Raw genomic sequence first — 14438 nt, 5'->3', positions numbered from 1 at the left:
TTATATATGTGTTAAGTTTCAGTGTGAGTGTATTTAACTGTACTTCTTTTCCAGCCAGAGACTGCTGGACGGAGACAGAAAACTCCTTCCCAGAGCTGCAGGCTTCCTTGTTTTCATTCCGTACCCAGCGACGGGGTTCAGCCATCAGTGGTGCTGCGCACCCTACCCCACGTGTGTCACATTTTTACGATCCCGTTGAACACAGGAGAGGGAAATTTAATAACTCCTTACAGGCTGCATACCAGAGCCTCTTCACGGCATCGCGTTAGTAAGAAACACGGAGGGGAGCCCATAATAAATGTTACAAGGGGAAATACCTTTGACTGATAAGAAGCTGAGCAGATGACAAATCACAAAAGCCTCCAGTGAACCCCTCAGGAGCAGATAACCTTGAGACGTACCTGTATATAAAGATTAAACAGCAACCCGAGCTCAGCACAGATTTATAGAGCTTTGCAAGTGTCTTGGTTTCGCTGTTTGCTTTTGTAGTCGTTTCTGGATTTTATTGTCAGTTTCTATCTGTTAATATTCCGTACAGGCCCAAAAATACAGGCGTAGAGAAGTCACCCCAGAAAAAAAAAATTATTTGAAATATTTTACAAGGAGATTTTATAGATCAATATCCCCAGCGAATGAGAAAGATAACCAGGAAAGGGCACGGTACACCTGTGAGCGAGGTTGTGCAAAAATACAAACAAAAAAAAAAAAAAAAGAAGGATAAAATATATTGACATGTTTGAGCTTACTGGCTAAATCTGGTTATTCATTCCTCTGTAAGTGGCAGTCCTAGTTATTATGGGCTATATATTTTTGCTAAGACAAATACGTGAGGCAGTAAATGCCTTCGTTAGTATGCTTCAACAGGAAGGGCCGTGGCTACTGCTGCTATTCAGGGCCCTTCAGGGAAAATACTCATGGGTAAAAAAAATGTGGCCAGTTACGGACTGGGTCGAAACCTTAAGGAGGGAGATCATTCTGCCTAATGGCTGAAATGAGAGAGGAGGGACCTGAAACAGTTAGGTGCTATTCTGAACGTCAGGAAACACTCTTTACTGTGAGGGTGACCAAGCCCTGGCACAGGTTGCCCAGAGAGGCTGTGCGGTCTCCCTCCTTGGAGGTGTTCAGAAGCCCTCTGGACATGGTCCTGGCAACTGCCCCTAAGTGTCCCTGCTTGAGGAGGGGGCTTGGACCAGATGATCTCTGGGACCCCATAGGGTCCTATGAGGACAGGCTGAGAGAGTTGGGGTTGTTCAGCCTGGAGAAGAGAAGGCTCTGGGGAGACCTTACAGCAGCCTTCCAGTACCTAAAGGGGGCCTACAGGAGAGATGGGGATGGGCTGTTTGCAGGGGCATGTAGCGATAGGACGAGGGGTAATGGTTTTAAACCAGAGCAGGGCAGGTTTAGATCAGACATTAGGAAGAAGTTCTTTACAATGAGGGTGGTGAGACACTGGAACAGGTTGCCCAGAGGGGTGGTGGAGGCCCCATCCCTGGAGACATTCAAGGCCAGGCTTGATGAGGCTCTGAGCAACCTGATCTAGTTGAAGATGTCCCTGCTTACTGCAGGGGGGTAGGACTAGATGGCCTTTAAAGGTCCCTTCCAACGCAACACATTCTATGGTTCTATGATCTCCAGAGGTCCCTTCCAACCTCAACCATTCTGTGATTCTGTCATTTCTTGTTCAACTACTGAGTCACTCCAGCTTCAGTCAATTACCTTTGGTTCTTCGCTTATCAAAAGGGTGCAACTTTGCCTGATTTGCAAGGATGGGAGTGCTGATAAGGGACACGTTTCCACAGCGTGCACCACAGGCATTGCTGAAGAGACCGATTACATCCAGGAGCAGTCTGCCCCATAGAGCTGGCTCCTCTTCGGAAAGAACAAATACTCAGCGACCACCAAAATTTGGTCCCCCTTAGCCTTGTCCTTTCAACTCCCAACCAAAACCCCATAGCACCGGGTCACAGTGCAGCATGCCGGAGTTCAGCCAGCAGGTCTTTTAGCCAAACCTCCCGCACGGGTGTGCTTCCCTATTGCAGGCCAGTGAGGAGGAATAGCATCGTAAAGCCATGGGTGAAAGTTAGCACTGCCAGATCTCCGTCCAGGAGGCGGGCAGTCTCCCCAGGATCAAGGGCGATGCCAACGCGATTGTTTCTGCACGTAGAGAGGGGACCCGTGCTTATCTGATCCAGCAACTCAATGTGCAAATTTGAAGGTGGCTACCAGCGGCTGCTCCTCGTCACGCTCGCAGAGAGCCAGGCGTGCCCCGTGGGGTGTACAAAACACTGTGCGCTGACTTTTCACTCCAAACAGACCATTCAATAACAAAGGAAAAATAAAAGGCAGGGGGGACACGGGGGGAAGAGAGGGATTAGATGACAATTGAGCTGTTGTTTGTGCAAGTGGAAGAAATAACTTTTCAGGAACAGGCCACGGGTCAGGCCAGTGGACGATGTGGGCGTTCGCTGGAGAAGTCAGACTAAACAGGCAGTGATGCGTATTATACTTATGGCACTGTTGGGAGAAAAAAATGATATTAAACACACGCAGGACACTGAGGAAGAACAAACAACTTATTGTGTGGAAAGCAAAAGTGCTTTGGAAGGGCCAGTAGGACTATCTGATTTTTCAATTCATCAGCGGTTTGAGAGATTCAAGACCTGTTCTCGCACAGCTTTGGTTCAGACACATCTCTTGATAAGGCTCAGAGGTCTCCAAATCACTTTGTTTACTTGTTTCTCTGCCTGTAACCATGTAACACTATGGTTTTTATTAGACAAACGATCATATCGGTTAAAAGCAAAGCGGATGGAAATGCAAGGGAAAGGCAAAATTCACGTTTATGGAGAAATTTCACGAGTAAAGTGCAGCTCAAAGCCTCTGACTTGATATCCACAGTTGTCCTAGACTGGCTCAAACATAAAGGAATGGTCAGATATGAGGGAGAAGCCCATGGGCCTTGAACCATCCCTAGGAGCAGTCACAAACACCAACCCTCTTCAGCTAAGTACGAAGACGACATTTCCAGCGTGCCGTTGCCCTCCTTCAGTAGCTGTTTCTTTACTTCCCGGGCACAGAGTGAAGGCATCCCCTCTGGGCTGCAGGGGAAACTCAAGCTTCCCTACACAGAGGGAAAGGAGAAGGAAAGAAGCCGAGAGAGACACACACACGTACAACTCCATTTTAAAGTACTTTGGGGAACTCAGATTATATAGTAGTGCAAAATATTTTTATGTCATCCCAGGACATTTTTGTTTATACTGCTGAGTGCTATTTTATTTGTTCCAGCTTTGCCACAGATGCACAAACACTGTGAAAGGAGAAAGAATGTCTACTCTATATGATGGCTTTAAAAAAAAAAAAAATCAGAAAAGCAAGTCAAATCCATTTCTTAAGCAAACATTCCATTACAAAAATCACTATATGTTTATAGAAAAGATTTTTTTTTAACAAAGGTTTAATTTAAAAAAGTTAATAACTGGGTATTCCAGAAGGTTTGAGTCATCCACAGTAATAATTAGGGGGTTTGTTCCATACAAAATGCTTTATTTAACCTTCATGCCTCCATTCAGATAATTATACAAATGCATACATTTAAAGGTTTAAACTCTATTTCAATTCACAGCTCAATTCATAGGAAAGTTGAATACAGAAAAGCAATGCACCAACAAAATATGTCTGAGACACCATTAAAAACGATAACACTTGTTCATTTAAATCTTTGAGAATAGACTGGAATAATCATCCTCTGACAGAATTTCATTCGGGGACTCCCTTTACATTATCATAGGGCAAAAAATCACCATTTTACAGTAAGAGGAAAAAAAGCTCTGAGTATATTTACAATACATACACTATACATAAATACAAGAACAACACTTACATAATATTAATAAACTTATAACATAGGTGTTGCCTAAACACTACATAGTATATAAATGCAGAGGAAACAATTGGGAAATTAGATCTTCAGACGATTACTTTCATTTTTGAAGAAAAGTAATTTTTGCATTTAAAAGCTTTTGAAAAGAAGGCAAAAGAAAAGACTTAAGAAACTAATATGTTTTCTTGCCAGCTCTGGTATTTTTAGTCCTTTTAAGTGTAGGACCTCTATTGACACTATTATCTCTATGGGGTTACCGAAAATGACCCTCCCTTTTGCATCTTACCTAGGAAAGATAGAGGTGTCACACACACTAATTCCATCGCTGTGAAGCTTCAGTTCCAAATTAATCACTTTGTAAACTAAGGGATGTTTTTGTATTTTTACACAGGAGGATCAAATGAGCACTCATTGGTACGTAAAACGATAACGACCTGATTAGAAGGAACAATTTGGGGCCAAATGCAACCCCATCCTCGGGATTTTGTTCCATTAATGCCATGAGGGAATTTGCTTCTTCCATAAGTGACTTGGCCAAGAATGATATTTTTCATTACTGCTGTTTCTTCCTAAACACAGCTGAAAGAACTTTCCTATTTAATGGTATTTTTGACCCCACATGTTGATAGCAGTGTCCAAATCTCTCTTTCACTGGAAGTGAATGAATGCATGTGTCTGTGTGTGTGGGTTGAAGGTCTTAAGGCTGATGGTGCATGAAACTTAAGTAATTCATTACTATCTCGGTGTATATTCTATTGCAAGTGCAAATGGGGGACATCACTTTTTAGGGACAGACAGCAGGTCAAGAGAGCATACCGCGTAGGTGTTCAGCGAAGAACTCACACTACCAAGGAAGCAATGTATAGGACGATAAAGAAAGAAATAAAGCACGGGTTTTTTTAATGAAAAATAAGATGCAAATGTAGCAGTGAGAAATAGTTCAAAACCAGAAATGACAAACATGAACTCTGAATTGTGAAAAAGATTAGTTCAGCTGTGAATATTACGGACCAAACTGTCTTTCCAAAGAAGCTCTTTTACACCTAGAAAGGCAAGGATGGGGCGAAAAGCAGTATCTGAACCTATTTCTGTATTTCATGGTTCATGCTTATGACGATGCATCAAAGCCATCACCTGTGGTCCCCTACCAAACACTGAACTATTGTTTTTTAAGTGCGGAGGTCCCAGCATGGAGCAAGGTTTAGCGAGTCAATGTGTGAACCACCATTTACTTCCTCTTTCATAACTGGCAGCATCTTTGCTCACTGAAACTTTTGAGACTGAACTGGGGAAGACGTTGCTGGTCACACATACGGACAACAGGACCTCACAAGTTCTTTTCTGTTCTTATTTTCATAATAGCTAAAATTCACATGCCCCGTTTTGCTTGTCTGGAGGACTGAACAACTATGTACTGAATAATTTAAAAATTACTGCAGGGCAACTCAGATTATTTCATAATTTAAAGTCAGTAAGCACAAGCTGCTATAGAGGTATGCTGGCAAATCAATAAAATTGAGGAAAAACCCAATTCTGTATTTGTTTTTCATATTGAAAATGGCTCATTTTGGGATGGTGAAGACAAGGTGACCTTTCCTACGCCAGAACTGACACACGCAGGGCTGGCGTCAGCCAAACCTCCCACCACTGCAAGTCTCTCAGGGTTCCTCCTTGTTGCTGCTTCGGAACAAAGAACCAAACCTTCCCCTACAACCACAGCTCAGGTACGAGGTGAGAAACTCGCATTTCCTTTGTCCTTCTGATGATACATCCCCTGGTGCCCTCCTAAAATCCCCAGCATGAATTGTCTTCTTTTATGCGCTTAATACCCAGAGATTAAGCTCAGGATGACAGAATAAGTACACGCACGTTCTGATGGGCTAACATTTAAAAATAAGTTGTTGCTAAACTAGTGATCCAGTCACACGATTAACCAACGTGCATGCGCGTCATAAACGTCTAGTTTTTACATGCGAGTCCATGTGCTTTTTTTTTTTTTCTGCACCTGCATTTTCTTCTGTATATGAGCATCTTCGTGCACACCCCATCCTGCCTCAGGGAATAAGAAACGAACACCCATCCTCCCACTCCAGCAGCAACCCACCGGCGTCAGCAAAAGTCTAGGCGAAATCTGGAATTTTTCAACTACAAAATACTGCCTGGATAAACGACAGGTAGAAATTTAGAGGATGGAAAGCCATCTTCCTTGGCAAAGGTATTAGGACAACCAGTTACATTTTCATCTCCAATAAATTCATTTTTAGAAACAGAAAAAGCATGAGGGACGGCATTACACTGCTATTTTAAGAATCCATTAGCAGCAGTTAATTTTTTTATTTTTTTTACAGAAACCTACGAGATTAAAAAAAAAAAAAAGGACAAAAAAAAAAAGAGTGGAAGAATCACAGCTGGCCTTTTTCTTTTAAGATCAATTAGTCTTTTGATGCAAATGTTTAGGCCGTTCAATATAAAAATCTCCTCACTCCATTTTAGGAATATCGACTTCTTGTTTGCTATTCAAATAGTCTCTAGACTGACAGTCCCCAATTTTTCACTCATTTGTCCCCAAAAGAAAGAAAAGTGATATATTTTGTCCACTCCTGAAGTCAACCCGTTCTAAGATGATTATTAAATATTACGAGCATTCGATGACAAATAGAAAGGAGACAGAAGGTGAACTCCTGTGTTTCCAGAGTTCGATGCAGAGGATTTTTCGAGAGAATCCCTGTTCTACCATATAAGCTAAAAAAGCTCTGTTGGGCTTATTGCTGGTTTTTGGATTATTTCACTAGAGAATACCCTGGATAGATGGGCACATCAGACATAAATCAGGAAGAAACCCCCTAAAACACTGCTTGACAATGACCTCCAGTCACACCTACTGAGAATCGATATGGATACGAGGCATTTGTAAACTAAGATTCATTTTCTTCTTACAAGTATATGACAGATGTTATCCGAGAAAACAACTAAAATCTCTAACACAATATCTCAACGTGTGAAAATACAAATGGCACTTTGTGTTTGTTTCTGTGCTGCATTATTGTTCTCCGAGTAAAATTTCATTTTCACCTTATCGTTAACAGAATCCCGTAAGTTATTGCTGTGTAAAAGTATAGGAACATCCCATCAGTTCTAATAACAGGCACTTTCAGTTTCTGTTTCAACTTTTAAAATAGATTTTAGGCTATCTTGCTGAAGTGTATGTGCATTTTAAATGTCACAACTGTCCTGCTACAATTGATTTTGTTGACATGCTACTCCACCTCGAAGACTAAACTCCCCTGGAATCAGCTGCCTATTTCAGCTCTGCCACCTTTATTCAAGATGCACTGTAGTCAGGGAAATACAAGAAGAAAGAATCAAATCAAAGGAGAAGAATCCATTTCAAAAGAATCAAATGAGTTTGCTGTTACTGTATCTGCAGTTCACTGTAAAATGCCAGAAGGGAAAAAAAAAAAAAAACAACCAACAACACAAAACCCCCAAAACCTTTCATATGGTTCTCATTTTGATTAAGTGTTTTTTTCCTTTATTCAGTCAAAGACATTCTGAGTGTTGACTTACTCGACATTGAAGGACTCAGTATGACTTCTCTATATTGCACACCATCTGTGAAACAGCGAAGAAGTGGCCACTCCATTTTGCAGAGAAAACATGCTCTGACAAAACAGAATAATTTACTTCTTACGTTTTGTGTTTAAGCTTTGCAAGGCATTATCTTACCATTTCTCCTGATGAAAACTAAAGGATTTTTAAAAATGTTCTTCATTTAACCTATTTACACCCCACGTGAAATTGTGAGTTTGAAAATACTTTTCACTATCACATATATTACAGAATATTCAAACTGTTACAACTATAGCAAAATACTTTCAAGGTATTTTGATTTCTAAAGATGCAGTATCCTTATAGCTACGTTTGTGTACTAAAACCTGATTTACTGTGGAAATTGATCAGAATTTAAGCATTTTTAAGGTACCAAGGGGCTTGTCTTCATAAGCATACATTACACAGCAACTGTTACTCTAGAACGGAACCGTGAAAATATAACAATCTTTAAATTTCTTTGTGCGCTTCTCCAGTTACAAATCACAGGCAAAGGCACAGTACAATAATACGAGCTGGCTTCTTAAGAAGGTAGTATTTTCTTTTACAGTGTTTATTTCCAGGTCTTCCTTTTGTGATTTTTTTTTTTTTTTAGATAAACTTGTTTATTACCTGCACATGGGTGGAGGAAGTGTTGGGGTTTATATGCACGGGCATATGGATGAGCGTGCGGGAATAGGGCAGATTTACTGAACGATCTTTAGACTCATCTGCTGTGGAAGATGCAGTTTCACACACTGACCTTTTCCAAATCGAAGTTGAAAGCAAAAATAAGCGGGATATTACTGGTGAAACTTACTCCGATTTCGAGGTACCCACCTTCAATAAAGAAGAAAGAGATTTTTTCCATTAAACAGCATTTATTATCAGAAGATAAATTTATAAATGGCGACTAGAATACATTTTCAATGTGGCTAATGGAAAACGACCTATCATCACTGTTATTCCCATTATTAAAGGGGAGAAAGGTTGTCCAGCTATTTGTCCATGCTCTGCACTGTGAGTTTACCCCAAACATCAACATCACTGATGTCCTTTTTAACACTGTTAATTTTGTTATACATTACTCCAGCGAATAATCATATATACAAGTCAGTCTAAATCTATTTAATTAATTGTGTAAGCATGATAGAGAATAAGGAATACTGCATCTTCATCCCCAAGTATAAACTGCTGTTGCAATGAGCCAATTTTACAGTGCTGAATAAAACAGGGGCTCAAAAAATAACGACAATTTAAAATTTAAAAAGTTTTGTATCAAAGCTGCTTGCTCGTTACATTTTCCTGTAACGCTGGCTGCTGAGATTTCCTGACAAATCCATTGGATCCTTCTGGAAACAACTGAAATCTGACACTTTGTGGCATAGTTTCCCTTGTAAGCTGTAATGGGCACGATGGATATTACCCATCTTTTACTCACACTTAAAAGCATAAATCTCTGTCTTTCCGAAACAAAGGGACACTCTATATTTGTCTTCACCAACTGCTCAATTAAGATGGTCCTACTGTGTTGTGTCAAGACAAGATTTGGTATTTCTGCACGCTACATATGATGTAGGCTTTCACCATGGTTATGAAATGTCACGGACCTGTGGTGGGATACCAGGATTTTTGAGGAAAATACCCTGGAGCACCAGGATTTTTGAGGAAACTACCCTGGAGCAATCACCCTTGGTCTTTGCACAAGCACAGAAGTTTGGTGGGTCTGAACCGCAGCCACTGATGGAAGGATACCCTGAGAATGAGGACATCAGCTCCGCATGCGAACATCCTCCTCCCACAGAGTTATTTCCCTTAAAATACTTCTGAAGGGGAAAAACCAACCAGACAACAACCTCACTACAGAGTATTTGGGGTCAAAGCCCGAGGGTGCTGGTACAAATAAGAAACTTGCCAAAAACCAGACTGGATACTTAAAACCTAGTGGTGGACTACTGCTGGTTGTGTAAGTTGTCTAGAGGTAACAGGAGCACAAAAAGCCTCTATACATGTGCTGGAAAAGCTGATGATATACTTCCTGCCTGTGAAATACGAAAATTTAGCGTACACTCCTTTACCTTTTGGCTTCATTCTGTTACCATTTACACGCTCTGTGCCTGTGTCCCTTGGTGCAAGTGCTGCTTTAACCCTGTATCATTTCGGGGTTTCTTGGATAAAACCAGACCCTCTTTCTGTTGCAGTGTTTCCTATGCATAAAGTAGCGGCCAACCAGCTGAAAGACAAGGGATTTACATAGATCAACCTCGGCCTCAGGAGATGAGCCTCCCAGGGTCTGTGATACATACGCTCCTCCTTGAGGCAGCTCAGAGCTGAATATCGAAATTTAAGGCCTCTCAGTTTTCTCCCAGAGGAATTTTTCTCTCTTCATTGGCTACAGGGGAAGCCTAAAGAGGACACTGGTCTCTCCCAGTTACACCCTGCCTTTGTGAATAACATCAGTGACAATCTCTTTCACTGCTCCTCTTGTACGCTAACAGAATGGCCGTAAGAGTTTCTGGTCAAATAAACTTAATTTCCTATGGGAGAAAAAAATCACAGATTATGAAAGGAATTCTGTATGCCATCAGTTCTTCAACTGAATTACTGCTATTCAAGAAATTAGTCATTAAAATGTGCTTGGGCAGGAAAACAATTTTATCAATTGACTTCTACCTGACCTGACTCTTTCCCTAAATGCTGAGAATGACAGATCCATTTAAGGGGACGATATTGAAGTATATAAAAGACAGACCTCAGACGTAATCCATGAACCATCTCACGTACAACACTGACAACCAGCTTTTTTAAACCAACAGCAGTGTTACTGCTGGTAAAGAGCCAGTTCTGCTGCCCCGCAATGCCTCGTGGCCTATCCAGGAGCCCTGATCCGTCGCAGCCTTTTCACACGCTTTGCACGGACACTTAGTGCCTCTGCTTCATTCCTGATTTGGAGACAGATACTAAAATGTTGACTAATTTTGCGCAAGTTGATTACCAGCACAGTCAATGGGAATTGACAGAGGCATTTTTTCCCACAATGGCTGCCAATAACTTGTCAGGGGTTTCTCTGCTGACCGCTCGGCAGAGGGGAGCCTGAGCTTCAACAATATTGAAGTTCTTCTTTCAGACAGCTGATAAACTATCCAGTACCATGGAATATTAAGAATTTATTTAAAGACAATCAAATTCTGGGGCCTGTGAGTGCTGTTATACAGTATTATCCCAGTCACATTAATCCTCAGTTAACTGCAATTGCTTCCAGTATTTGTACGGGTACCCTGTGGTGTTCTTTTCTTGAAGATTACCTCGATTTCAGAATCCCCCTAACGTTACTACTGTCACTTCAGGAATCAGAAATTAATTCAGACTGGTCAAACATTTAAAAATGAACAAGTGGCACCACAAGTTTAATCTGTGCAATTCCTGGAACCAAATATTCATAATTAAATGCATTGCAGAAGACCTTTATGTATACATCTTTCATCTCTAAGCCATAAAAATCTCAACAGTTACAAAATCTTGCCAAGCCTGCTCTTTGTCAAATTTAGCTGAATAGGCAGATCCTTGTGAGGAAAGAAAACAGAAAAACACTACTCCCTTTGCATGAACAACTGATGACTAAGAGTTTCTCTCTTTCCTTCATGATTCAATTAATACAAATTGGTTCACAATTATAGGGCTGTATGGGAATGATCAGGAATTTCCTTTTATTTAATCTGAAAAGGCTTGGATTGAAAATCCCAGCAGAGCAGCCACTGGTACCCATATAAAGGGCCATTTATATCATACTAGACAGCTGGCAAAATCTTGTTATTCCCTAACTCCCGGGGAGAAAGCTAATGTCTTGCAGAGCACCACTGCAGAACCATTTCTCCTTCCTACGTACGGTTCATCCCCTGACTCCTCAACAATCAGCTCTTTCCTTTATCTTTCTTGCTTTCCAGACCCAAGTGTTACGTTGACGGAAATGAAAGTACTGAATTGTGGCACCTAGCGGGTACATCAGAATTTCTGCATATCCCCCCCTTCTGTTGGTGTGGAGTAAATTATTGTCTCAAGAGCCATTTTACTCATTATTGCTTTTTCTCTGCAAGAGATGCAGCCGTTTCTTCTCTGTTTTGTTTTGTTGGTACATTCAGCTCCATTTCATGAATCGCTACAGCACTAACCTTGGTACCAGTGAGTATAAGGTCTGACTATTTCCTTGTGTTCAAATACTGGTCGTGGGGAAGAGGATGCGTGCATGAAAGAAAACTGCACTTTGAGAATGGGGTAGTAGTTTTTAGATGGGCTCTTTCTATACAAATCCCAAAACGGTTCTAAATAAGTCCATGGTGAAATACAGATACTTAATATTGTACTTTCAGCAGAAATGCTGCTGCCCCTTGTTTATTTTACAGACTTCAACAACAACAACAACAAAAGAAAAGAAAGGAAAAAAAAAAAAGATAAAAGAAAAAGGTTAAATGGCTGGTGTCCTCTAGGGCATAATGACAAATTGTGGTACAATATTAAAATGCCACCATCGTTATTGCAAAAGTCTGCTCAAGCGACCCTTCAGCTTCGACAGCAGGACCTCTCCAGCAGAATCTTCTTTTCCTACTCACACGCAGCTCGTCTGTAGCACAGCTCGGGTGTAATGCTGACACCGGCCAGTTGGTATTCAAAACATGGGGAAAAGATGGGATAATAAAGCGGTCTTGCTCTCATCATCATCATCATCGGTTCGTGGTATCTAATCCTCCAATCAGCAGTGATTTTTCAGGAACAAAATGTCCGACAGCTGAGAAAACATACAAGCTATAAACATTTGTTGTCAAAGGACGCAGCATGTAAAATAATGCCCATTCCTGTAGCATTTCAGCTGCTATTTTCCAGGTGATTGTGATGACACTTTCAGGGGGTAGCCATGCTGAGGGGCAGACAGGGTTAACTTCAGATGGCGAGGAGAAGAGTGGCACTTCTTTTCCTGCTTTTTTTTTTTTTTTTTTAATTTCTGTTATTATTTTTTTGTTACGGACATCAGGGAAAGCCCTGTCTGTTAACACTGTAGAAGGGGATTCAGCCCTGCTGAATTCACTCACGGTTGTTAAGAGACCCAGCTCTTAAACTCGGCTGGAACGGGTAGCGTTTCTCAAACCAGCATGTGCCTGCGGCGGTGGAGCGCCAAGTGATCTGAGCGGGAAAAGCTGCGGTCACAGTCTGCACACTTGAATGGCTTCACTCCCGTGTGCTTGCGGTAATGCCTCGTCAGTTCGTCGGAGCGAGCAAACTTCCAGGTGCAGCCTTCCCAGGTACATTTGTAGGGTTTTTCTCCTGGGAGAGACAAAAGAAAGAGGGGAGGGGGTGTGTGTGTGTGGGGAAAAACAGGTGGTGACTTTCCCCTTGTTGCTCTTAATCCCCGCAACCCCCTCTGCACGCTTCCCATGAACACCCACTGCCTAGGGGTTGCTTTAGGCCAAATTACACAATTACGAGGTACCGAATCTGCTGAATATAAGGAAAGGGCCTTGAGATTTATCATTCCTGTGGCATTCACACGACTAAGAAAATCAACAGGATTAAGGCAACAATATAGATCCTACCTTGCAGGGGTGATGCAGGGATTAACAGCAGGACAAAGGGCTGTGTAATTATTCTCATGATTACCGTACAAGTTTGCTACCTTCATCTCGTCAGGCTACACTTTCTCCCAAAATGGACAGATTACCCGTTATTTCAGCAATTTATCACAGGCTGCCACAGACCTCCAATTATTTTTATGAAGTTTATGAAGGTTTCTAATTATTTGTGTACATCGCTGCAGGACACTTCTTAGCGAGCTGGCAAAAATGAACTACGATTTCCCAATTAAACATAAAAATTCAATCTGCAAATGTCCTCTTTATTTATTGCACTTGCTTTCAGTAAAATTAATTTTGCGTTTAAGATGCTACCAGGAACGGTGTACAATTTTTAAATATACTCAGCCATGGGACTTGGACAACACTGTTGATAAATACCCATTTACTTCAATGAGATCAGACTTGGGCTAAGTGTAGATTTTTGGAAAATCCCACCCTCTGCTTTTTATTTAAAGGTAAGCACAATGCGCACCCCATGTTCTGTGTCATATCATGTCAGAGGAGAAGATTAATACAGCAAAGCTGGATTTTGTGCTTTCATAAAGCAAACTCTTATAAAATTCCATTTTTGTCATGTATGTAGGTTATACTTATTTGTGATTTCTATCACCAGCCCTCAATGTCTACATGTTAAGTGCTCTCGGCAGTTACCTTGATCCCACAGTCAAGCACGCACCAAAATTGAAGAAAGGAAACCGTGTGAGGTCCGTACGTATCTTCCTTTGGTGTGTCAAAAATGATTTTTTACCTCCCCTTCCAAAACCAGCTAAGCACAACCAGGACAACAAAAGAGCATCTCTGCAACAACTGTTTCCTTCGTCAGGCACAATCATTCCTCAGTTATTTATTATCTCCTATGAATCACGAGCAGCTTGCAAGAAACTATTTCGATTACATGAACCAGTGACGCAACACTCGCTTTGTCGTCAGCAGCACATCCCTCCATGCGTCTTCAAAAGTCAATAAATGCTTTGCTGAGAGCCCTCGGTTTCAAAAGAAAATTCCCGAGTAAGAATATCATCACAAAGTTCAAACAGCCCTGAAAAGTCCAGCTGAAACGGCCACGGGTGCACTCTGTAAGGAAACTGGATGCTGTACAGGCATGTCAGCAGGGCTGTCAGCAACATTTGAGCTCCTTGGGTTGGTACCTTCTGTGCACCATCTGGGCTGTGCTGCAGTTTTGATGTCAGACGGGGGTGGGAAACAGTTGCTGTGAGGAGAACCCAGCAATCCAGGCTCTGAGGTGACCGCAGCCCATAGCTGCAACAGCAGCAACTCAGCCTAGATAATTTTACAGTCCTCAGCCAAGCACAAAGCACCAAATAGCGTTCATTGCCCCAGCA

The 14438-nt window shown here is 41.6% G+C and overlaps 1 protein-coding gene across 17 annotated transcripts in view; it reads right to left on the bottom strand.

Annotated features, from left to right (window-relative positions):
- Positions 1-11822: 11822 nt before the first annotated feature.
- KLF12 (KLF transcription factor 12) overlaps positions 11823-14438 on the bottom strand; it is a 246985-nt gene continuing 244369 nt past the window's right edge. For 10 of the 17 annotated variants that reach the window (XM_074564086.1, XM_074564095.1, XM_074564209.1 and 7 more), the window contains one exon: positions 11823-12787. In XM_074564086.1, the coding sequence (XP_074420187.1) occupies positions 12606-12787 (182 nt within the window). In that variant the 3' untranslated portion in view covers positions 11823-12605. The remainder of the gene's footprint in view (positions 12788-14438) is intronic. The other 7 variants (XM_074564149.1, XM_074564141.1, XM_074564218.1 and 4 more) reach the window with 1 other exon arrangement.

This window comes from Larus michahellis, chromosome 1 (assembly GCF_964199755.1).
Source record: "Larus michahellis chromosome 1, bLarMic1.1, whole genome shotgun sequence".
NCBI lineage: Eukaryota > Metazoa > Chordata > Aves > Charadriiformes > Laridae > Larus > Larus michahellis.
Note: the sequence above shows the minus strand (reverse complement) of the source record. Positions and strands in the feature narration are given on the sequence as shown.